The sequence below is a fragment of the Polypterus senegalus genome, chromosome 5 (assembly GCF_016835505.1).
Source record: "Polypterus senegalus isolate Bchr_013 chromosome 5, ASM1683550v1, whole genome shotgun sequence".
NCBI classification, from domain to species: Eukaryota; Metazoa; Chordata; class Cladistia; order Polypteriformes; family Polypteridae; genus Polypterus; species Polypterus senegalus.
The window spans coordinates 49,854,708-49,879,671 of record NC_053158.1 but is presented as its reverse complement, the minus strand read 5'-3'; the positions used below and the strand labels follow the sequence as shown (position 1 = coordinate 49,879,671).

General features: G+C 37.2%; 1 protein-coding gene across 2 annotated transcripts in view; it reads left to right on the top strand.

Moving 5' to 3' along the window:
* Positions 1–24,964, top strand: part of arfgef1 (ADP-ribosylation factor guanine nucleotide-exchange factor 1 (brefeldin A-inhibited)) — a 216,419-nt gene that overhangs the window by 188,411 nt on the left and 3,044 nt on the right. For both annotated transcript variants that reach the window (XM_039754611.1, XM_039754610.1), the window contains 12 exons: positions 1,312–1,484; positions 3,430–3,590; positions 4,169–4,299; positions 4,585–4,714; positions 7,379–7,514; positions 7,751–7,889; positions 14,390–14,462; positions 15,211–15,370; positions 15,461–15,600; positions 18,907–19,075; positions 22,677–22,815; positions 24,685–24,802. In XM_039754611.1, the coding sequence (XP_039610545.1) occupies positions 1,312–1,484; positions 3,430–3,590; positions 4,169–4,299; positions 4,585–4,714; positions 7,379–7,514; positions 7,751–7,889; positions 14,390–14,462; positions 15,211–15,370; positions 15,461–15,600; positions 18,907–19,075; positions 22,677–22,815; positions 24,685–24,802 (1,669 nt within the window). The remainder of the gene's footprint in view (positions 1–1,311; positions 1,485–3,429; positions 3,591–4,168; positions 4,300–4,584; positions 4,715–7,378; positions 7,515–7,750; positions 7,890–14,389; positions 14,463–15,210; positions 15,371–15,460; positions 15,601–18,906; positions 19,076–22,676; positions 22,816–24,684; positions 24,803–24,964) is intronic.

Sequence of the window (24,964 nt, the reverse complement as noted above, 5' to 3'; positions counted from 1 at the left end):
TGTTGACTTTGAAGTGTCAAAGAGATATGCGTTTATTATGGCATGGTTGTTGTGTGGGGTACACATATGAGCATTGCCAAAGATGTGTTCTGCAACTCTTTCTATACATCATTGTTATACATCATATTGGAGCAGTAGAATGCTGTGGCATTTCTTGTGGAGGAATCAATCGTTATCATTCATGTTCAGTTATAAAAATGTGTTTGTACCAGCTTGGAGTTCTGAATGAAGCAATCTTTGGTAAAAGGTGTAAAGTAATGACAAAATTATTGAACTGAAGAAGTGCTTACCAGTACTGGATTCAGACTTACATATTCAAAAAAAAAATAATACAAAAATTATATATATGTAATCATTAGCAGCTAAAAAATGTTTGACAGAATTTTTGGGTAACCATTTTCTAATTGTTTAAATGCTATATTATTATTTATTTTTAAAAGCAGCCCCATTTTACAGCTTAACTAATCGAGTACAAGGCTAAAGTTAAAAAAAAAAAGTAGCAGTCAAGTAAGAGAAAAGAAAATAAGCTGTCATGGTGGTGCAGTTTGTGCTGTAGTAGAAATGAACTGTGCCATTTATATTTAAATAGATTTATAAACATAGATTCACAGCTAGTAAAAGATCTGCAGATATTAGAGATGTGTTTGCTTAATGTCTTATAGATTGTATTTATTTATTTATTTTGCTGTCCACAGAAAATAAATTGATGAATGGCTTTTATTTCTGTTTGGTCATTAAAAAGTCATCAAGTCTGTATTGAATAAAATTTATTTCAAATTATTTTTTTTATTTAAACATGAATGTCTTGGTCTTGATATTTGTACCTGTTAATTAAATCAGGTCAGGCGTTAGTAAAAGGTGATCCAGGAACATTGTTTTTATTTTCTTCTTAGGTTCTTCTGAGGCCATGTTAGCAAACAGAGCTCAATATAATTTATCTTTGAGTATGTTTTTGCAGTAGTATAAATATATTTAAAAAAAATTATTTGGTGCATATTGGGAGAAGGATGTTAAGGATAGAGCTGCCAGGCAAGAGAAAAAGAGGAAGGTCTAAGAGAAGGTTTGTGGATGTGGTAAGAGTGGACATGCAGGTGATGGGTGTTAAAGAACAAGATGCAGAGGACAGAAAGATATGGAAGAAGATGATCCACTGTGGCGACCCCTAACGGGAGCAGCCGAAAGAAGAAGAAGTTTACTTAGAGTAATATTTTCACTATGCTTTTTGTGCAGAGCTGATAGAAAAAATTAAAACAGTCACCTGTTTTTCTTGAGATGAACATATTGTGTTTATTACTTGCATTTATTCACCAGGTCACCTACTATTCGGGACATGGTAGTACGGTGTATAGCCCAGATGGTTAATTCACAGGCTGGTAATATTCGTTCAGGATGGAAGAATATTTTTTCTGTGTTTCATCTTGCTGCTTCAGACCAAGATGAGAGTATAGTGGAATTGGCGTTTCAGACCACGGGACACATTGTCAGTAAGTTTGAAAACTGTTTACTTTTCAATAATATTAAAATTGCGTTTTAAGCATAGGTAAGCACATTTATAATACAGATCAATCTATCTAAATCTCCTTGCCAGTTTCTGGGTTTACTATGTTAATAGTGTTTGCTTATGGGGAAGTTTAAGCAGCCTTTAAATTTTTAACCATGTTTTAAAAATGTTAAGATTTAAATAATCTAAGTGATAAAGAGCTTGTATAAAGGACCCACATGTGAAACCACTGTTTTAAGTAGTCTACAGCTGTTTGTATATAGTATGATACTGAACTCTGTGATGATATCTGTTATTAACTTACATTGCAATCTGGACTTTCCGTGTGAAGAGCTTAACATTGTGTTTAGTCAGTTAGGGCAAAGGGTGCAGAATCAAACAAGTCATGGACTTAAAATTTTGGCGAGCAGTAAGTGAACTCTGCAGAGTTTGCTTCACCTTGAGTTTGGTGAAATCACAGAAATATTTGGGAACTTCACCAAACTCTAGGAAATGAATTGAAGTAAATTGGTAATGAGGAACAGAACTTGTTTTGAATGGCGTATAATGGTACATTGGTGTTTTAATTGTCCCTGAGGACTAGGGAAGCATCTTATACCACAGTATGCCGAAGTAATTATTGTGACCAAAAATGTGACCTGAGCTGTGAGGAAGCAGTGCTCCCTGCTGTGCCAACATGCCTCAAGCAAAATAAAACAAGACAGAATGATAATCACAAACTAGCAATAAAAAAAGTATTTCATTATGTTTACAGAGTTTCAATCTTGGGTGCACATTAGCTGTGCAATGAGTTGTAGCGTGAGAGCGGCTTATTGTGCAGCTGGAATGACTATTTTGTTTCCAATCTTTGTGCAGATGCTTTGCACTTTTTTCTTCCATGAAGAAAATAGAAATGCCTTATTTAAACAGTAATAAATCTTTCATTTTATTTTTTTTTACAGGGTTGCATGTGTTTTCTTTCTTGAGGAGGGGGAGGTCTTCTTTAAGGCTTATTTTGTATTGTAATTCCAGCACATGGCTAATTATGCATGCAAATTAGCCATTTGACGCTGTTTTGCACAGAGGCACAGGGATCAGTGTTATATTTGGCAGCAGTACACATAATATTCTCATTATGGTCAGCTAATGAAAATATAGTTGTTTTTTGCCTTTTTTTGGTTTGTTTTTAAAAATGAATGGCAAGTGGAAGGCTAAAGCACTGATCAGGTTGTGACATTACCCATGCCAGAAACAGCTCAGCAGCGATCTTACTGTAAACATGAATGACAATTTTGCACATGACAGCATATTCACTATGAAAAACACTTTCACTAATTTCACTGATCAACACTGATTATGGCTATGACTTGTCCATTTCGCTTACTTATAATGCTATAACACAGTGTAGACTATTTATATGTAAACATGTGGGCATTAATGATAAATCATAATGATTAATGATAAATAATATTTGATATTTAAAGGGCCAAATTTATGGCATGTTAATAGGCTACTCCTGTATATGACTTGTAATGATCTTTTTGATTTTCCATTGTAACAATCTAGTGAAACTTTACATAAACTGACAGCTAAAGTAGTGATGATGACTGTTTTTTTGTTAATTTTGTTTTTTAGGCTATCAGAATATTGCAAGGCATCTGACATTTTTTTAAATTTGTTTTCATTATAGTAAGATGATGACATTCCTTTACTGTTCATTTGTTGCACTGTCTTCAATGTTAAATCAGATGGTTATATTGTGTACAGCTCTAGCAGTTCTAGTGAGAGTTGAATTGATGAGTACATTATTGTTATATGTAGTTGTAGTTGGTCTTTACAATTCATTGATATTTTTTTCTTCTTTGTGTTTCTACCAAAAACTTCCATAGTAATTGTTTGCCATATACATTACTTGTATCTAAAATGCTGAACTTTTTTCCCCCCCTTAGCGCTTGTTTTTGAAAAACATTTTCCAGCCACAATAGACTCTTTTCAAGATGCTGTGAAATGTTTATCAGAATTTGCATGCAATGCATCTTTCCCAGACACTAGCATGGAAGCAATTCGTCTAATAAGACACTGTGCAAAATATGTTTCTGATCGCCCGCAGGTAAGCAATCTGAATATGGATAGATCAGAACTTTGCATTTATTGTCTGTTTTGGTGCTTGTATAAGTAGAATATATCATTTTCACTAAAAAGTATTAAATAAAATGGGAATATATTTTCTAATGTAGATATTAATAGTTTGTCCAGTTAAAAAGTAAATGTTAATTTTATGCTTCCTTTTTTCACCATTTGAATTGTAATTGTGATCAGTGCGGTTCCTGGTTTTACTGTGCCAAACAGATTCAGTTAAACAATTGGTAACAGCATGTGACAAGAGTGAGCACCGTTATGGTGTCCCCGCGATAACTGAAGTAATATTCAGAATGTCCTAGTAACAATACCACATGCAGACAGTGTAGCATTTTGTCTCTTTTAGTACTCTGCAATATGACATATTGGTAGTGCCCTTGCTAGTTATTATCTTTCGTTTTTATTTAAGATTCTAAGTATCTTTGTGAACATTTGAAATTTAGATATTTTATATTTTGTAATCTTAACAGTAACTTGATCAGTGGTGTTTTTTCAGTAAGCTAAAAGATATACATTGAAAACATTTCACCTTCACATTTATTTCATTAGGCTTTCAAAGATTACACAAGTGATGATATGAATGTAGCCCCTGAGGACAGAGTCTGGGTGAGGGGGTGGTTTCCTATATTGTTTGAGCTATCCTGTATAATCAATAGATGCAAACTGGATGTGCGAACAAGGTAAGTTTTTTCTATTCCTAATTTTTACCTATTTATTTATGTGAATTCCTTAATCATGAATGGGACATGTTTTATGTAAATGGGTGTATAGAAGGCATTTTAAGATTAATATTTGTAGAAGTAAAAGCTGTTTTTTTCAGCAGTATGCTCAATCATTCATAAAAAAGTATTACAAACATGTAAGGGGACACACTGCAGCTTATCATTAAATTTATATTTAGTAATGTTCAGTTGAATTGTTTTTACATCTCGTCCCTGATATTCCCTATTTATGTCCCTCCTCAGAGGTTTGACAGTAATGTTTGAAATAATGAAAACCTATGGCCACACTTATGAGAAGCACTGGTGGCAAGATTTATTTAGAATTGTCTTCAGGATTTTTGATAACATGAAACTCCCAGAACAACAGACAGAGGTAACAAATTTATTTATTAATAATAATAATGATAATAATAATGGCCTCAGTGTAGTAACTGGCCTTTAATGCGGTTTCAAATACATCATGAGAAACTCTCTTACAAATACAATCATACAGTTCTGTATTACTATCTGTGTTATGATGGTGTTTGTAAATGGTTCAGAGTGTTCTGCTTTTTGGACAGCAATGAAAGGTGTTCTCTATATGCAATGGTTTTTGGATCTTACTTTTTCAAAACATGACATACTGTTGTACACTTACAAAGCAATATACGAAGGTTTCTTTTTAAAATGGCAAAAATTACAGCATTTGCCCTATTGTAAAATGATTGTAGTTGAAAGGTAGTGGTGATGTTGATAGTAAAAAGAAATCATCTTCTTGTAATGCTCAAACTTGTCTTTGGATTGTGCCAGTAAAACTTGTTTTTGCATCTTTTTTCCCCCCTTTGATTCATCCCTTTTCCCCACAGTGGAAGTGGGTGGTATGTAAAGCTTTCAGAGATAGCCACAATTATATTAATTGCTCACTGTGTATGCCAAATACAAGTTAATATTTGAAACTTTAAATAATTTGTTTGTTATTTGTAGTGAAAGAATGTTGAAGAAACTTCAATATTAAGGGACTTAAATTTGATCCAGACTACTTTGTAAAATATTTATATTCTTCAAATAGTTTTCAGGCCTTGTTACATTTCCAATGAAACCTACGTTTCTTGTACCATTATCTCAGCATGCCTTCCTATGCCTTTTCTCCTTTTTTGAATGTCTCACACTTGCACTTCCTCTTTTAATAGCATCAGCCAAACTGATCAATCAGATTGCTCTGAGAGAGCAGACACACATGCAGACCTTAGTATGTACAGTGGTGTGAAAAACTATTTGCCCCTTCCTGATTTCGTATTCTTTTGCATGTTTGTCACACAAAATGTTTTGCATCAAACACATTTAACCATTAGTCAAATATAACACAAGTGAACACAAAATGCAGTTTTTAAATGATGGCTTTTATTATTTAGGGAGAAAAAAATCCAAACCTACATGGCCCTGTGTGAAAAAGTAATTGCCCCCTTGTTAAAAAATAACTTAACTGTGGTGTATCACACCTGAGTTCAATTTCCGTAGCCATCCCCAGGCCTGATTACTGCCACACCTGTTTCAATCAAGAAATCACTTAAATAGGAGCTGCCTGACACAGAGAAGTAGACCAAAAGCACCTCAAAAGCTAGACATCATGCCAAGATCCAAAGAAATTCAGGAACTAATGAGAACAGAAGTAATTTGAGATCTATCAGTCTGGTAAAGGTTATAAAGCCATTTCTAAAGCTTTGGGACTCCAGCGAACCACAGTGAGAGCCATTATCCACAAATGGCAAAAACATGGAACAGTGGTGAACCTTCCCAGGAGTGGCCGGCCGACCAAAATTACCCCAAGAGCGCAGAGACGACTCATCCGAGAGGTCACAAAGACCCCAGGACAACGTCTAAAGAACTGCAGGCCTCACTTGCCTCAATTAAGGTCAGTGTTCACAACTCCACCATAAGAAAGAGACTGGGCAAAAACGGCCTGCATGGCAGATTTCCAAGATGCAAACCACTGTTAAGCAAAAAGAGCATTAGGGCTCATCTCAATTTTGCTAAGAAACATCTCAATGATTGCCAAGACTTTTGGGGAAATACCTTGTGGACTGATGAGACAAAAGTTTATCTTTTTGGAAGGCAAATGTCCCGTTACATCTGGCGTAAAAGGAACACAGCATTTCAGAAAAAGAACATCATACCAACAGTAAAATATGGTGGTGGTAGTGTGATGGTCTGGGGTTGTTTTGCTGCTTCAGGACCTGGAAGGCTTGCTGTGATAGATGGAACCATGAATTCTACTGTCTACCAAAAATCCTGAAGGAGAATGTCCGCCATCTGTTTGTCAACTCAAGCTGAAGCGATCTTGGGTGCTGCAACAGGACAATGACCCAAAACACACCAGGAAATCCACTTCTGAATGGCTGAAGAAAAACAAAATGAAGACTTTGGAGTGGCCTAGTCAAAGTCCTGACCTGAATCCAATTGAGATGCTATGACATGACCTTAAAAAGGCGGTTCATGCTAGAAAATCCTCAAATAAAGCTGAATTACAACAATTCTGCAAAGATGAGTGGGCCAAAATTCCTCCAGAGCGCTGTAAAAGACTCATTGCAAGTTATCGCAAACGCTTGATTGCAGTTATTGCTGCTAAGGGTGGCCCAACCAGTTATTAGGTTCAGGGGGCAATTACTTTTTCACACAGGACCATGTAGGTTTGGATTTTTTTTTCTCCCTAAATAATAAAAACCATCATTTAAAAACTGCATTTTGTGTTTACTTGTGTTATATTTGACTAATGGTTAAATGTGTTTGATGATCAGAAACATTTTGTGTGACAAACCATTGTATATAGTAGTAGATTGTATAGTTTTTATGTAGTATAGTAGATTACTTAATTAACTATAGTATGTATCCACATCTGACTTTCTCAATACCTTTTTCACTACTTTTTCTAGATCTATATTTATATAATATAGCTTCTTTCTCTCAAACTGATACTTTTTCTAAATTTTCCTTACAACTGAATTGTTCCCTTCAGTAATTGGGCAAAGTACTAAGTTGCATACCGTGTTTCTCTTTACAGAAAGCTGAATGGATGACAACAACATGCAACCATGCACTTTATGCAATTTGTGATGTGTTTACTCAGTATTTTGAAGCACTGAGTGATGTTCTTTTAGATGACATCCTGTCCCAGTTGTACTGGTGTGTACAGCAAGGTATGTTTTGTTTAGGTTAATTCATGTTGCCTTTTAAAGGTGATCAACAATAATTTGCAAAGCATATGAAACTATGTATTTTCATAAGAGTGAAGTAAAAAAAAAAAATTGATCGGAAATTATAATTTGTCTGCTGTGCAATAAATATTTTATAGAAATTATTAAATATAATAAAGCAGGTTTAAGAGTATTGCTTTATTTTGTCACAACCTTATGATGTTTCCGTGTCATTTCAGACAACGAACAGCTTGCCAGATCTGGAACTAACTGTTTGGAGAATGTTGTTATATTAAATGGTGAAAAATACACTTTAGAGATCTGGGACAAGACATGCAACTGCATGCTGGACATCTTCAAAACCACAATTCCTCATGCGTAAGATGAAAACTTAAAACTTTCATATGTATAACGTCTTAACTCTTTTACATACAGTTTTAATGTTGCCGATACTGTATAACAAAACCATTCATGATGTCAATGTCAGATTGTAGTTGATTAGAGTACAGTATGTTCCATTGTGTTAATCTGAATAAAGCCATTGTATTTTTGCATAACACTGTTCAGTGAGTTCAGACTCCAAACACTGCAGCAATCCATGATGAACGTACGTAAAAATACAAGTTTGTTTAAATTCACATATTACAAAGATGGCAATTTCAAATTTATCAAAATTAACAAAAAACACAGTAATATAAGTCCATTAATAGACAAAATCACAGTCAAAGTCACAGTTCTGGTGATCTAGGCCAACTGAGTGCCCACACCCTTATGGAAATTCTGTAGAATTTTAAAAGTTTGCCTAAGGCAGTCTAAAAATATAATTCAATTATTTCATCCTTATATTCCTAGGCGTCTTTAGACACCATGTGCCCCATGGAATACCAAGGGGGGGGAGGAGAATATAGATGGGTCATTAACAATTCATAATTATTGACATGCTAATATTTTTGTGCAGATCACTAGCAAACACAGTTGCAATAAGACTACCTAAACTGTTGCTGTAATGATAATATGCTAAAAATTTAAATGAAATGTATTTGCTATTCACAGTAGTAGATAGATAGATAGATAGATACTTTATTAATCCCCTTATTAATCCCCTAGGGTAAAGTCACATATTCAGCAGCAGCATACTGATAAAAACAATATTAATTAAATAAAAAAGCAGTGCATGTTAAAAAATGTAAGGTGGAGAGTGCAAGGCAGGTATAACAGACAATAACTTTGTATGATGTTAACGTTTACCCCTCCCGGGTGGAATTGAAGAGTCACATAGTGTGGGGGAGTAACGATCTCCTCAGTCTGTCAGTGGAGCAGGACAGTGACAGCAGTCTGTCGCTGAAGCTGCTCCTCTGTCTGGAGATGATACTGTTCAGTGGATTCTCCATGATTGACAGGAGCCTGCTCAGCGCCCGTCACTCCACCACAGATGTCAAACTGTCCAGCTCCGTGCCTACCTTAAAGCTTGCCTTCCTAGTAATATCTAGCTCTCTTTTCACATCCCTATCTTGTTTAACTCTTGCACTTGTGGTTCATAGTCTTTTGATTATACATATATACTGTTTTTCTTTTCAAGGAATAAGAATACAATTGGAACCAAAACACAAAAACTAGCAATAGTAAAATCAACAACTTAGAATATCTTGAAAAAGAAAGAAACAGTTATGGTATACATAGAAACTGGAAACATTTAGGTCACCCAAACTCAAATGTCAGTTGCTGGTAAAAAAGTGAACCAAGTGTCTATGTAGTGGTTAAGGCTTTGAACTTGAAACCCTGAGGTTGTGGGTTCATACCCTGCTACTGTCACTGTGTGACCATGAGCAAGTCACTTGCCCTGCCTGTTCTTCAACTGGAAAACTAAAAGAAGTGTATCCAATTGTATCAAATGTTGGATAAACCTTGGATAACAACAACAACAATATTTATTTATATAGCACATTTTCATACAAACAGTAGCTCAAAGTGCTTTACATAATAAAGAATAGAAAAATAAAAGACACAATAAGAAAACAAAATAAATCAACATTAATTAACATCGAATAAGAGTAAGGTCCAATGGCCAGGGGGGACAGAAAATACAAAAAACTCCAGATGGCTGGAGAAAAAAATAAAATCTGTAGGGATTCCAGACCATTAGACTGCCCAGTCCCCTCTGGGCATTCTACCTAACATAAATGAAACAGTCCTCTTTGGATTTAGGGTTCTCACGGAAAGGCTTAATGATGATGGTCATGTAGACTTCTGCCTTTTAATCCATCCATCATTGTTGGAGGTCATAAAGGTGTCGGCCAAATAAGTAAATGTAAATATAAAATATTCCCGAAACTGCCTATAGCCTCCATGGTATAGGGACGAAATACAGTATATTTAAATCTGCTGTTCAAATGATAGTTTTCTAGCTTAAGTATTAAACACAACATTTTGAAAATGTAAACCTTTTATCAGCATAAATAAACATCAGACTATGATTTGCTAAATGGTACAAGCTGTAGTTTGTGGACTTTTGGAACAAAGTTTCATGGGCATTTGAGGCAACGAGAAGTCAATACCAAAGTGGCTACAATGTGAACATGTAGAGAAATTATCAAACAGCACATATGCTTTAGGTAATCACTCTATCTTTCAAGTATAAGGATGGTAGTGTTACTGTTTAGCTTGGATATGCATGTCATTCTCTTACTGAAATTGGTTTGTTAATTTTTTCTAATGATTAGGGGGCTCTGCCCCCCTGCTCACTTCACTCACCAACCCCCGGGTTTGGTTATCCGGATATACAATTTAAAAAGATTATTTTCGTTTGATTCATTTTTTTTATTTCTTGATATTTGCCAGTAATAAAGCTGTAGTGAATGAGTTATCACCCTCCCCTCCCCCGGGGCAGCTAGCGCCGTGCTGCATGATCTGCATGTCGCACTGCATGATGATCATTTAAAAGCCTGTACAGCAGCTGTCCTTTTATCTCACTTCTTTGTCTAGCGGGACATTAAAGTGTCTGCCAGAAAATGTGTGTAAGTAGGGTGTGTTGTGCAAGTAGTGTCGTGGAACTTCAAAGTGTCTTCCATGCAAGTAGTCTCACGTCTTGTCTCCCTCCCAAGATTTTTTTTTTTTTTTATAATTAAGAGATATAACTATATATATGACCCACAAAAACACTTTAAAATTGTCTTCATATTTGCTGGCTAGAAGTGAATCAAAATGAAAGTAAATGCAAAGCCTTATCCTAATTAAGTCAGTCTTCTGATTTAAATGGAATCGCTTTGAATACATTTTACATTAGAAACATGCTTAATGAACAACCACTGAAAGTGGCTACATCATTGCCTTGGCAAAGCACCTAATGTAGAAACCGAGTAAGACTTTGGATGTGTAAAGTGTGACATTTTCTTCTTTGTATTTATTTAATGGTGGCCGAAGGCGGGGACCTTGGCGGTCTGATCCTCGGCTACAGAAACTGGCTCTTGGGACGTGGAATGTCACCTCTCTGAAGGGGAAGGAGCCTGAGCTAGTGCGCGAGGTCGAGAGGTTCCGGCTAGATATAGTTGGACTCGCCTCGACGCACAGCTTGGACTCTGGAACCAATCTCCTTGAGAGGGGCTGGACTCTCTACCACTCTGGAGTTGCCCCCGGTGAGAGGCGCCGAGCAGGTGTGGGCATACTTATTGCCCCCACTGGAGCCTGTGCATTGGGGTTTACCCCGGTGGACGAGAGGGTGGCCTCCCTCCGCCTTCGGGTGGGGGGAAGGGTCCTGACTGTTGTTTGTGCGTATGCCCAACAGCAGTTTGGAGTATCCACCCTTTTGGAGTCTCTGAGGGGTTGCTAGAGGGCATACCTTCTGGGATTCCCTCGCTTTGCTGGGAGACTTCAATGCTCACGGGCAATGACAGCGAGACCTGGAAGGGCGTGATTGGGAGGAATGGCCCCCCCGATCTGAACCCGAGCGGTGTTTTGTTATTGGACTTCTGTGCTCGTCACGGATTGTCCATAACGAACACCATGTTCAAGCATAAGGGTGTTCATATGTGCACTTGGCACCAGGACACCCTAGGCCTCAGGTCGATGATCGACTTTGTGGTCGTGTCGTCGGACTTGCGGCCATATGTCTTGGACACTCGGGTGAAGAGAGGGGCGGAGCTGTCAACTGATCACCACCTGGTGGTGAGTTGGCTTCGATGGTGGGGGAAGATGCCGGTCAGACCTGGTAGGCCCAAACGTGTTGTGAGGGTCTGCTGGGAACGGCTGGCAGAGTCCCCTGTCAGAAGTAGCTTCAACTCCCACCTCCGCAGAACTTCAACCACGCCCCGAGGGAGGTGGGGACATTGAGTCCAATGGGCCATGTTCCGTGCCTCTATTGTTGAGGCGGCTGACCGGAGCTGTGGCCGCAAGGTGGTCGGTGCCTGTCGTGGCGGCAATCCCCAACCCGTTGGTGGACACCGCGTGAGGGATGCCGTCAAGCTGAAGAAGGAGTCCTATAGGACTTTTTGTCCTGTGGGTCTCTGGAGGCAGCTGATAGGTACCGCAGGCCAAGCGAACGCGGCTTCGTTGTTGCTGAGGCAAAACTCGGGCATGGGAGGAGTTTGGAGAGGCCATGGAGAACACTTTCGGACGGCTTCGAGGAGATTCTGGTCCACCGTCCGCGCCTCAGGAGGGGAAGCAGTGCAGTGTCAACACCGTATATAGTGGGGATGGTGCGCTGCTGACCTCACTGACGCTTGGGTCGGTGGGAGGAGTACTTCAAGACCTCCTCAATCCCACTAACATGCCTTCCACGAGGAAGCAGAGCCTGGGGACTCTGAGGTGGGCTCTCCCATCTCTGGGACTGAAGTCACCGAGGTGGTCAAAAACTCCTTGGTGGCAGGGCCCCGGGTGGATGAGATACCGAGTTCCTTAAGGCTCTGGATGTTGTAGGACTGTCTTGGTTGACACGCCTCTGCAACATCGCATGGACATCGGGACAGTGCCTCTGGATTGGCAGACCGGGGTGGTGGTCCCCTCTTTAAAAGGGGACCGGAGGGTGTGTTCCAACTATAGAGGGATCACACTCCTCAGCCTCCCTGGAAAAGTCTATTCGGGGGTTCTGGAGAGGAGGGTCCGCCGGATAGTGAACCTCGGATTCAGGAGGAACAGTGTGGTTTTCGGCCCTGGTCGCGAACAGTGGACCAGCTCTTCACCCTTAGCAGAGTCCTGAGGGTGCATGGGAGTTTGCCCGACCGGTCTACATGTGTTTTGTGGACTTGGAAAAGGCATTCGACCGTGTCCCTCGGGAATCCTGTGGGGGTGCTCGGGAGTATGGGGTACCGGACCCCTGATAAGAGCTGTTCGGTCTCTGTACAACCGTGTCAGAGCTTGGTCCGCATTGCCGCAGTAAGTCAGCCCGCTTCCAGTGAGAGTTGGACTCGCCAGGGCTGCCCTTTGTCACCATTCTGTTCATAACTTTATGGACAGAATTTCTAGGCGCAGCCAGGGTGTTGAAGGGGTCCGTTTGGTGGACTCAGGATTGGGTCACTGCTTTTGCAGATGATGTTGTCCTGTTTGCTTCATCAGGCCGTGATCTTCAGCTCTCTGGATCGGTTCGCAGCTGAGTGTGAAGCGGCTGGGATGAGAATCAGCACCTCCAAATCCGAGAGCATGGTCCTCAGCCGGAAAAGGGTGGAGTGCCCTCTCAGGGTTGGGGAGAGATCCTACCCCAAGTGGAGGAGTTCAAATATCTCGGGTCTTGTTCACGAGTGAGGGAAGAATGGAGCGTGAGATCGACAGGCGGATCGGTGCGGCATCCGCAGTGATGCGGGCTCTGCATCGGTCTGTCGTGGTGAAAAGGAGCTGAGCCGTAAGGCAAAGCTCTCAATTTACCAGTCGATCTACCTTCCTACCCTCACCTATGGTCATGAGCTATGGGTAGTGACCGAAAGAACGAGATCGCGAATACAAGCGGCTGAAATGAGTTTCCTCCGCAGGGTGTCTGGGCTTTCCCTTAAAGATAGGGTGAGAAGCTCAGTCATCCGGGAGGGGCTCAGAGTAGAGCCGCTGCTCCTCCGCATCGAGAGGAGTCAGATGAGGTGGCTCCGGCATCTGATCAGGATGCCTCCTGGACGCCTCCCTGGTGAGGTGTTCCGGGCACGTCCAACCGGGAGGAGGCCCCGGGGAAGACCCAGGACACGCTGGAGGGACTATGTCTCCCGGCTGGCCTGGGAACGCCTTTGGGATTCTCCGGAAGAGCTGGAAGAAGTGGCCGGGAGAGGGAAGTCTGGGCCTCTCTGCTTAAGCTGCTGCCCCCGCGACCCGACCTCGGATAAGCGGAAGAGAATGGATGGATGGATGGTATTTATTTAAAGTTCATTTGCCTTTGTACTTAACGATAGCCTGAAATATGTGGCTGAAACACAACAGGTTATTTTTTTATTAATTATTAACATTAATTTTTGCAGACGTACCCAGAGGTTGACATTGCATACTGTATTTTCTCTTTATGTGAAGTGTTCATCTGAAATTTGAATTGTTTCTCTCTATAGAAAAAAAAAATTTTTTTCTTTAAAAAGGGCAGTGTATACTCATTATTGTTTATAACCAGATAATGTGCAAAATATATCCAAAAATCCAAACAGTTTTAGATTGTAAACCACAGTGTGTCCAGTACAAGTCAAAAGAAGCATTTTACTTACTCAGGCTACATCTGAAATACTGTATGCGGTTTTTGTCTAGATGTTTTCTGTAGTTTATTTAAAGGATGAAAAAAACTACTAAAAATCCAGAGAATGACTACTAAACATTTAACTATAAAGACTTATTCATTTATTGCCAAGTTTTAATATGCAAAATATATGCTGATCTTAATATAACAATAGATTTTTAGTAAATTATCACTTTTTTCTTTTTAGCTTACTCACCTGGAGGCCTGCTGGAATAGACTGTGACCCTGTCTGCCAGGTAGAGTCCAGTGACAAGCAGCTGGTATGTATGGACCAAACCAAAATGTTTTACATGTAATAATACATATTAGCTTGGTTGTAAGTAGTCTAGATGAGTTGTTCAAGCTTGCACACAAGTACAGTAATCTCATTTAAAAGTGTAATACTGGGGTTTCAATTCAATCATATTAGCGTCAGCCGTTAGACCATCAATGACATATTTGACAGTAATTATTCAGAATAATGCTGAAAGTTATAAAAAGTAAATATGGTATACCGCATTGCAGCGTCAGTACTATTTCCACTTTCTAACTCCGGCACTAACTTTTCTGTATGGATTTTACATGTTTTCCCTGAGTTTGTGTAGCTTCCTTCTTTGTTAATTTGACTTGGCCTGATGAGTATGCATGTTTGTTTGTGTATATGCTATTATGAAGTCGAATTTAATCCAGTGCCGCCAGGATTAACCTTGATTTCTCCCAGGTCTTTATTGAGGAAATATAAAGGCTAAGAATTGATCAGTAGTTATGTACTGTTAAGCCTTGCTAAACAAGTAAATTTGTTAGATGTACTATTTTATGCTGTCTGCCTAATTATGAATTGTCACAACTTTAAGATATTAATATATAGCTTCCTTTGGATAGCATGAAAAAAGCTTCACAAGGCAAGGAGATATTATGACAAATTAATATTAAATATTATGAATATTAAAAAATCAAATGATCATATTTTATGTTATTGCTATAATTCAGTTTACAGTGACATTTTCTTGTTGTACTTGTTTAACTTAGGATTCCATATCCCAGAAGTCGATAGACATTCATGTTCGGTCTGAGGACCAGCAATCTATCAGTAGCATGGAGAAGGTGTCATTAGAGAACAGACGTCAAAGCCAGTTTAGTGTGGGCTCTGGGATATATGAAGACGCAGTTAAAAACAGGACTCCAACAAGTAAGTTTATGATGATATTAAAGTGTGCCAGTTATCCAAAGGAGAATGCAGTTGACTGTGGCAATTGTTTAATTTTATCTTTGCTTGTAGAAATTCAAGAGCAGAGACTGTTTGCTGCACTACTGATAAAATGTGTTGTCCAGTTGGAGCTGATTCAGACCATCGACAACATTGTATTCTTTCCAGCCACCAGTAAAAAAGAGGATGCAGAAAACCTGGCAGCTGCACAGGTGAAAATGACAATGTCAATTTATTTTTATTGTACCTTTCATTAACCAAAGTTACGTTTTTTACAACATAGTAAAACACGACAATCTAAAATTCCAACATTCATTTCAACTGTTTTATGTATATAATTTAACTTTCAGGTGGATTAAGAAAGTGGTGCAGATACAGTGGATTCAGAAAATATGCACACCCCTTCACATTTTTCACATTTTGCTGTTTTACAGCCTTTTGCTAAAATCATTTAAATTACATTTTTTCCTTCATCAAGCAACCCTTTACCTCAAAATTATAAACCGAAAATAAGATTTTTTTGAAATTTTTGCAAACGTATTAACAATAAAAAGCTTGACAATTTTGAGCACCTCGCAAAGACTGGTGGTGGTGATCATGACACATATGAGGCAATAGGGATGTTTGAGTAGATCAGCTCTAAAGCCATCCCCATAAAGAGGAAGTTCTTGAGTGTAGGGTAGTCACTGTCCTTTGTTTCTTGACCTTACTTCACTTTTGTTATAGTAAATGTTGTCAGCATTATATACATAGAAAAAGTGATTTGTGTTATTATTTTTGTCTGTCATACATCTTATATCCAGAATGCCTATGTGAGTCTTCCATCAATTAATACATGATCAGTTGACTAATAATAATCATATTGTCAGATGAATATCAAGATACTGTGAGGATCTTTTTGCAGGGAAACTATATGCTACTATCATATTAGTACTGAGAAGTTGGGTGCTATTATTGTTGCTGCTATCATATGCTCTGTCACTTATTATTTTTGATTTAACTGCCTCCTCCCATTCTATCTTGCCACTTGTATCACTGAGTGTTATATTCACATTGTTCTTCAGTGAAGTATCATAAGAATGTCCGGGTTGTTCATAGACAGTATTTTTGTCATAATCTTCACTGGGCACGTATTTTGTTATATTAATGAATTTTGCTTTAATCCTAGTAGTCCATAGTCACTTGTTAATTAGAGTAAATACTAGGAATATTTTTTTACTGCTTGTTAATTGAAAACTGTTGCTTAAATTATTATTTACATTATTTCTGTATACAAATGTGTAATATCCAGTTTCTGTTGTGCCACTTCCCTTCCATTTTATTTCTAGCAGAAATATGCGTTAGCTGTTTATAATATTTAAACTGTTCTCTCAGTCTCTCAAGGTTTCTGCTCAATATAAGCTGAGGTAAATTCCATGTTGCTATCTGAAAATCATATTTTCTTTGATCAGTCCATTTATTTCACTTAAGCTTCACTACAATAAAATTTTCCAAGACAAGGCTATAAAACATATGCCCAACCACCTTCCTGAAGGATTGGGAGCATTTATTTTGGGGCACTGTTTCCCAGACTAGCTGACTTCACCTTGGTTACAAAGCCTTGTCCACTAGTTCACAATTAGTCTTCTAACTCAAAATATGGTATGGGTCCTGCTGTTAACTTGTTGATTGGTTTGTCTACCACCATTTCTGAGTGCATGCCGTGCTACCAGCACCACCTACATTGACATGCTTGGTCTCAGGCTAACCCCAAGTAGCCATGCCACAGCCTGTTCTCTAAATGGATTGGTTACCTGAAGGTTGAATTAAATGTCTTGACTTAACAGGGCCCGCTGCTTGTAGTGAAGATGAGAAAGGTGTTGGAATACAGAGTCTGTTATCTATTTGAAAGGTCATGTGCTACACTTTATGCTTCCCTCAATGCAAGTAATGCTGCAAAATTAAAACATGAAAGTATTACTGCATTAGGAAACTAAGGAAAAACTCCAGTGAGCATTGTAGAACCAACTAAAAAGAGGAGGACAGGAATAAAATTAAATGAGATATAAAAACAATTTCAGAACAAGCAATAGGATTAGAAGAAAATGGCAACAGGGAGACTTGGTATGGGTGCAAACCTGTGGTAGAAGAACAAAAACAATGTAAGATTAAAAGTGTTCAGTAGCAGATATGTAGAAAGAGGAAAGGCGACTCATGAACAAGGAGTGCCGAAGAAAGAAAAGATCAAAGAAAAAGTAAAATAGAGGAGAACAAATATCAACTGGAACAAAAGAATATTAGGTAAATGTATTGGAAAAACAAGATTGATAAAGAGGTTTTCATTCTTGGACAGAATTCTGCAAGAAAAATGAAAATAATTTGTGATTAAGAGGAGGTTATGACCAACTGTTAAAACTACAGGAGAGCATGATGTCCATAGTACTGAAGCAGAGATAGAAACACCAAAAATACTATCGGCAGAAACCGATGTATAAAGACATAGTCATAATTATTAAACACCTTCAGAACAAGAGCTCATAAAAAATAGACTACATGGAGGACAAGAACTATGGGCTGAAATATACACACACCCTTGTGATAGATATGTGCCAGTAAGAAGAAATGCCTAAGGAATGATGCACTGCTGTTATTTATCCAATTCATAAAAATAACACAATAAGTGATTACCAGAACTGCTAACTGACAAGGCAAAATCCTGTCTAAGTTTGTTTTATAAAAGTTAACATAATACATGTAAAATATAAATGGTGAAAATTTAAGTGGATTTCAGTGAATCGGATCTGTTTTTCAATGAGAATAGTCTAGGAGAAACTTTGTGAATATAATGTAACATTGCACCAGCTGCTCATAGATTTTAAACTGTTAGTAGGTGCAAGTTATGGGGCAGAATGTGAGGTATCCAAGAATCTCATACAGCTGTGAAAATGACTCACAAAAACACTTAAGTGGAACTGAAAGCACAGAATGAACAAGTAATGAGTTTAAAAATAAATAAGGGATTAAGTCTGGGAGACATAATATCTATCCAACTATTTAGTTTGTGCTTGGGAAAGATAATTAAATCTCAAAATAAATGCAGAGGAAGCATTTTATAATCGCACACTACAACCTGTTGCTTATGCGGACAATGTGAATTTGTGCATTAGGTAGTGCATAATATGATAAGAGGAAGGGCCTAATCATCAAAAAAAAAAAGAAGTTAAAATACATTATCAATGTGAGAAAAGATCATGCTCGATTTACTAAGGGGGGCACATTGACTACCCGCACCATTTGACGATCAACCTTCCCACCCGGGGCTGGTCGCAAAGACTCTTGTATTTCTACTGTGATGTGTTTTCTTATTTGAAGTAATATAAACCAAATCAGTGCACAGTACTGAGGTGCCAGGAATTTAATCGCTGCAGGCTTTAAAACCAAAATGTATCACATCACTTGCATTTTATTTATACATTGTTAAAGAAAATGGCATATGCATGATTTTCAAAACTGTTTCAATGCTTTCTTTTAAACTTTAGAGAGATACCTTAGATGCAGATGTCCATGTTGAAACACAAGACCAAGGAATGTATAGATATCTCACCTCACAGCAGCTCTTTAAATTGCTAGACTGCTTGTTGGAGTCCCACAGGTTTGCCAAAGCATTCAATTCCAACAATGAGCAGAGAACAGCTCTCTGGAAAGCAGGTGAGTTACATATGCTTTACTCTTCAATGTGGTAGTTATATAGTATTATTTGCTGCTATTAAACATCTGCATGTTTATGTTTGTTGTTCAATCTGTGATACAGTGTGTTTTTTATGTACATAAATATGATTTATTTTAAGTGAGGTTTAGTTAAAAATGTGTTTGCTGAAACATAGACATCATGCTGTCTCTTCTTTTAAAGCTTGGTTACATTTGACATAGTTTTAGTCTCAAAAAACAGTTAGCTGACCTGCCCATGCTTAGTTCCAGCCCTCATGTCTGAAACTGCATGGGTTAACTCCACTTGTTTGCAACCCACAACTAGATTAAGTTTGAAAATTTTTTTATAAGCCTTTTTACTCGTCTTTCCCAGGGCCTATATTCATGGGGGGCTGTAACTAATAAATTAAAAGCATTTTACTTTTTCACTCACATTTAAAGACATTGCCTAATGGCTTGAAGTTCCAGCTCCCATAGCCACTTGTGGGGTTTGAATGAATTACAATTGTTCTGTCCTACATTGCCCCACTGCTTGTGTGTGCTCTGATCATTGAAAAATAAAGGGCAAAATGCAACTAATAACTCATAAAAAACTGATTCAGTGGGAGCTAAGTTGCTTCATTTACACATGCAGACATAATTTTGACAGAAAAATTGGAAAACATTGTTATTTTTTTTCCTTTTATATATCTGCAAAACTGGATTGACAAAATCTTACTACAACAAAGTTTTTGAATAAAAATGACATGATGTAAGAATATATATTTCAGGTGCTACAGATATAATACATCTGCATTCTGTTTTTTGTTCACTGTGCATCTATAATGCATGAAATATTTAAAACTTGTGGGGTGTTCTTTATAAGATGTGTGTTTGTACTGGGTTTTTATTCATTAGTCAAATTCTGGTGTTTGTTAGAGTCCACTTTCTCAGCTTTGATAGGCTAAAATAACAGTTTAAATTTCAAGACGTATTTTATATTGTGTGTGGTTGGAAATACTGTAAATAAATTAGAAATAAATATATAACAAATAATCATCAAAAACATACTTCACGGTGCATTTAATTGTTTATGCTCACATATTGCTTTACTATTTATTGTTACATTTAAAAAATACATTTATTTATTTGCATATTTATTTAATTTTGTCTGAAATATTCCTGCACAGAAAATTGTTCTGTTCCCTAGTCATCTTCACTTTATATATTAAGGCATTTACTCAAAGTAGCTCAGGAGTGAATGAACTGATGGGTCTCTGTAATGACCCATGGTATTTTCGAATCATTATTGTAATAGTGCAGTTAGACTATTAATGTCTAAATATGAACAATTGTTAAATTATTATTATTATTTCTTTTTTTTTGTATTTTGTAATCATTCCATACAAATAAATCAATTTTTACAAAAAAAAAAGGATGAAAACAACTTCCCAAACCCCCACCCCTAAAAAAGAAAGCATGGCCAACGGAGTAAAACTTAAAGCCTGTAAACATACCTAAATTGATTAGTTTAAAAGGGCAATAGAAGAAAAAGAAATGCCAAAAGAATTGCTTCCTCGGTGCTTTAAGAGCTTATTCTAAAATATTATTATATTATATAGTATAAAACATCGGTTTCCCACTGACTTAAAAGAGGAAAGTTAGGATTATTAACTAAAATTATTGTTAAATTTATTATTTCAGGCTAAGGTTGTGGGGGATGGGTAGTGCTGTATTGTTCAATAAACAATGAAATGAGTCTTGTTCGCAATCTGTTGTGTGTGTCTCATTGTTTCATAATTTTTGTGTATTCTACAGAATCCCAATCTCTGCAACACACTATTAGCATTATTTATTTGTGATACTTTTATTTAAAGTAATTTAGAAATAAGAACTTAAGTGTTTATCAGGGAAATACAGGTAAAGCATACTAAGCATAGGCTGTAGTTAGTTTCAAAGCAGAATAGAAGAATATTTATAAAAAAATTTAAAAAAAAAACTACTAGTAGTCAATATTGTCTGCTGGGCTTGACTTTCTCACTAAGCCAGTTGAGTATTTGGCGGTGCTGTAGATGGAAGCAGGTATTCAAGAACTGATTTATGAAACTAACATAAATGATCTCTTTCACCTTTACAGTTGAATCAATATAATAACTTTTATACCCTATTACTTCAAACAATGCTATAGAGTAGACTGTATGTAAAACTGTGTTTTGGCAAAGTTAACTAAAATGCACACTGCCAAAAAGACACTTTAAAAATGTGATGTTATAGTAACAATGAAAATAAGAATTACATCAGCCATTTCCCTTTGTGTTTAATCAGGAAAAACGGACCATGTTTCATACATGGGTGCTTAACAGTTGTAGCATAAAATAGCATTAAATCATCTAGAGTGATCTAGACTGCAAGAGTGACTTTCACAATGTGGTTCAATCTAAGAGCAGATCAGGTGGGTTAGACAAATCAGCCCCCAAATGCTTTCTGAATGAAGGCTTTCTATCAACTAAGGGACTTCACAAGCTAACACTCAATAATGTGCATAGGCTGATGTTCACTTTGTAGAAGACATGCAAAAAAAGAAAACATAGTGGGTCTACAGTGATACAATGTAAAAATTAGTGTGAGGAAAAAACAATCAGATGCTTATTTACATTCCGTTATCAGTTTTAACATTCAGGTAAGATTTTTTGGTACTGCAGTTGACTTAACCTGCGTAGTAGACATACATAGGTTTAGATGTTGCAGGGTTGTTATAAAAATGTCTGCTATTCCCCTAAACACAAATACCAATGCATCTTGCATGATGTCTTGGTTTGCCAAGATAGTGGCAATGATAGTCCCATTTTTCATTAGTGAAAGATCTGCCTGTTGCAGGAGAAGATAGAGGAGTCCCATTTATCCACAATTCAACATCTGCAAGTCATTCTCCACTTTGATGACTGTGTTTGACACAGTATCTAAACTGGACTTAAATCTAAAATTTACAGATACATGTAATAATATTGTAACAGCCAAAAGCATGTAATAGAAGAACTCTAGGAGAAGCTGGTTTGCTATTTCACAACTGACTTTCACCAGATATTGCTGAGCTACAAAAAATATTAGATGGAGGATATAGTTTTTTTTTTAATTATAAAATATGTCATCCCCAGTTGTTCAATAATAAATAACTTTTATGGTGGGAAATGTGACAGTTACAAGTGGTGCGTGGGTTAATTTGTGTTTTGGTTACATATGTTCTTTTTCATGAAAGTTTAAACATGCAGGCTATTCAGGGTAGTGTTGTGTGCAGGTTATACAGGGGTATAATCGGGAAAAATATGGTATATAGGTTTTCTTGCGTTGTATGCAGGCTATGTTATTTTAAAATCTGTTGCCCCAAATGACATATGATAATATTAACCCTTCACATGAGCACTAAAATGAGCAGTCACAACACTGATGGAGGACGAGGAGGAGTAGCAACCAGATAAATCAGATGATTGTTTCCATCTGTCTGAAAAAGTAAATAATATAATATTTCAATTCAGAATTCTCTTCTGCACTTTGCTCTTAGTCCAGCTGGAGTCCTCTCCTTTAGGAGTGATAACCTGTTAATCGTTTTTTAATGTTTTACTAGGTTTCAAAGGCAAATCAAAACCTAACCTTCTGAAACAAGAGACTAGCAGCCTAGCATGTTGTCTGCGTATTCTTTTCCGGATGTATACAGACAACAGCAGAAGTGATGCCTGGGAAGAAGTGCAGCAGAGACTGCTAAAGTAAGTGGCAATCCAACTCAAAACTGCTATAGTGCACAAATGGCTGTCTGATTACTACACATTAATATACTTTTATCTACTTAGAAAATGTTTGGATTTTTAAGTTAGACATTATAGAGGATTTGATATTAATAAGTTGCAAAAAATTCTCAGTTAAATACTTTAAGATTCTGTGCTGTGGCACAAAAAAATGTGGTTGGGGATAAATACCTTTTTTTTTCTTTTATAAATAGAAGCTATAATAGAAGGTATTTCAGTATAAGCTTTAAAGCAGTGACAGCTGAAGTCTACTGCAAGTCAGTGGAATAACTAGGAACACTATCAAAAAGTTGAAGTTCATAGTTAATCATAGTTTTTAGCCATAATTCTTGATTACTCTTTAGGTATTTTAGACATTAGTGTGCCTCTTGAGGTGCCACTGATCCCATAGTAAACACCAGGTTGGCCAAGGTAACACAAAGGAGTGTTTATTATAAATAAAGCACATACAGTAGATGATTAACAGAAGTAGCAATAAACAATAGATAAATAAAACCTTCATGCCTTTCTGGCCATTCCTGTACACCAAAATAAATCCCTCCATCTACTGGTCTCTCTTCCTTGTACTAGCTGAAGCTTTGTCCAGCTCACTGCCTTATTCAGGTTTACTGTAGCATTTAAGTTAGGGATCACTTTTGTGGTTGGGAACACCTTCTGGAACTCCTTGGGGGTCATCATTCTGTCTCTCCTTCTACTAATACCATGTGTTCCTGTAGTCCTAATCCTAAGAGAACATGTCCTCCTTAATAAATAGCAGGATTGCACATAGTGCAGAGTATACACTTGCTGCCCACCCACAATTTGGGAGATCTCTATTAAATTATTTGTTGTTCCCCACTGCAGTTTTGTTTATCCTTGAGCCTGTAATTCAGGTGCTGACAAGGCACCAATGTACAGTATCCTCAAACAGTATCAACCCTTGTGCCATTTGCAAGCAGTAAACCATTTGGTAATTAATGAATAGCTTAATAACAAAATGCTAGAAAGAAACATTTTAGAAGTATATTAACATGGCAATTTAGATTTAGATTCATTCAGATAGTTTTTTAACACTTGAAATTGCCTATATTATGATTGAGGACATAGTTCAGAGAATAAGTTATCTAGTTAACATAACTAGGAAGGAAATCTTGTAAACTGGAAATTGAAGTCAGAATTCTTTGTTTTGAACAATATATAGTTCTTTATGAGTGGTAAGTATATTTAAATGTATATATCTTGTGTTTTCGTAGTGCGCATTCCTCTGAACTGTTTTATGTGTACATTACAATTGTTTCCATATTTCTACAGCTGAAGAACTGGCAGATTAAGTACAGTAATTCTCACAGGCACAGAGAAGCCATTGCTGGATAATAAACTTGGAGTGTTGTGCTTCTCAGTGCAATTCACCACTTATACACAGACTAGTTTTTTGATGTCCTTTATGCAGTGTCTGTTGTTGTGCTTTTCATATTGAAGCAGCAATGTAGTAAAGTACACTAAATGTTATAAACTGGGTTATGTTCACTTCAAGAACTCCGTTCAGTTTTTCCCCTAAACTTTTCATCTCTCTCTATTCATTTGTCTTGTAGAACTGGGAGCCTGTCTTTACCTGATTACCCAACCACTTGTCACTCCCTTATTTCTAGGGATGATTTTAGAGGAAACCTGTTAAGGCTTCTCATAACCCCAGTACACTTGGTATTTAATTGCTGCTAACATTAGTTGCATTTATTACTTAACACTTTTAAAAATACAGATTTGCATATTATTAAACATTTTTTAAATTCATGTTGTTTAAAACTTGAATAATGTTATTTTTCTGTCTGTTTCTACTTTTATTTTGAACAGTGTGTGCAGTGAGGCTATCAGTTACTTTCTGACACTGACCTCTGAAAGCCACAGAGAAGCATGGACAAATCTCCTTCTCCTCTTTCTTACTAAAGCCCTTAAAATAAGTGATGAGCGGGTAAGAATTATCTTACAAGGTTATTATTTAAGATCAGGACATGTGATTGAGTTTAGCATAAAGTCATTTCAGGTATTAATTTACAAACAAATTTCACACACACACACAGAGGCAGGTTGAACTCATATGGTGGTGTCTACTTTGAGCGAGTGCATAAAACCC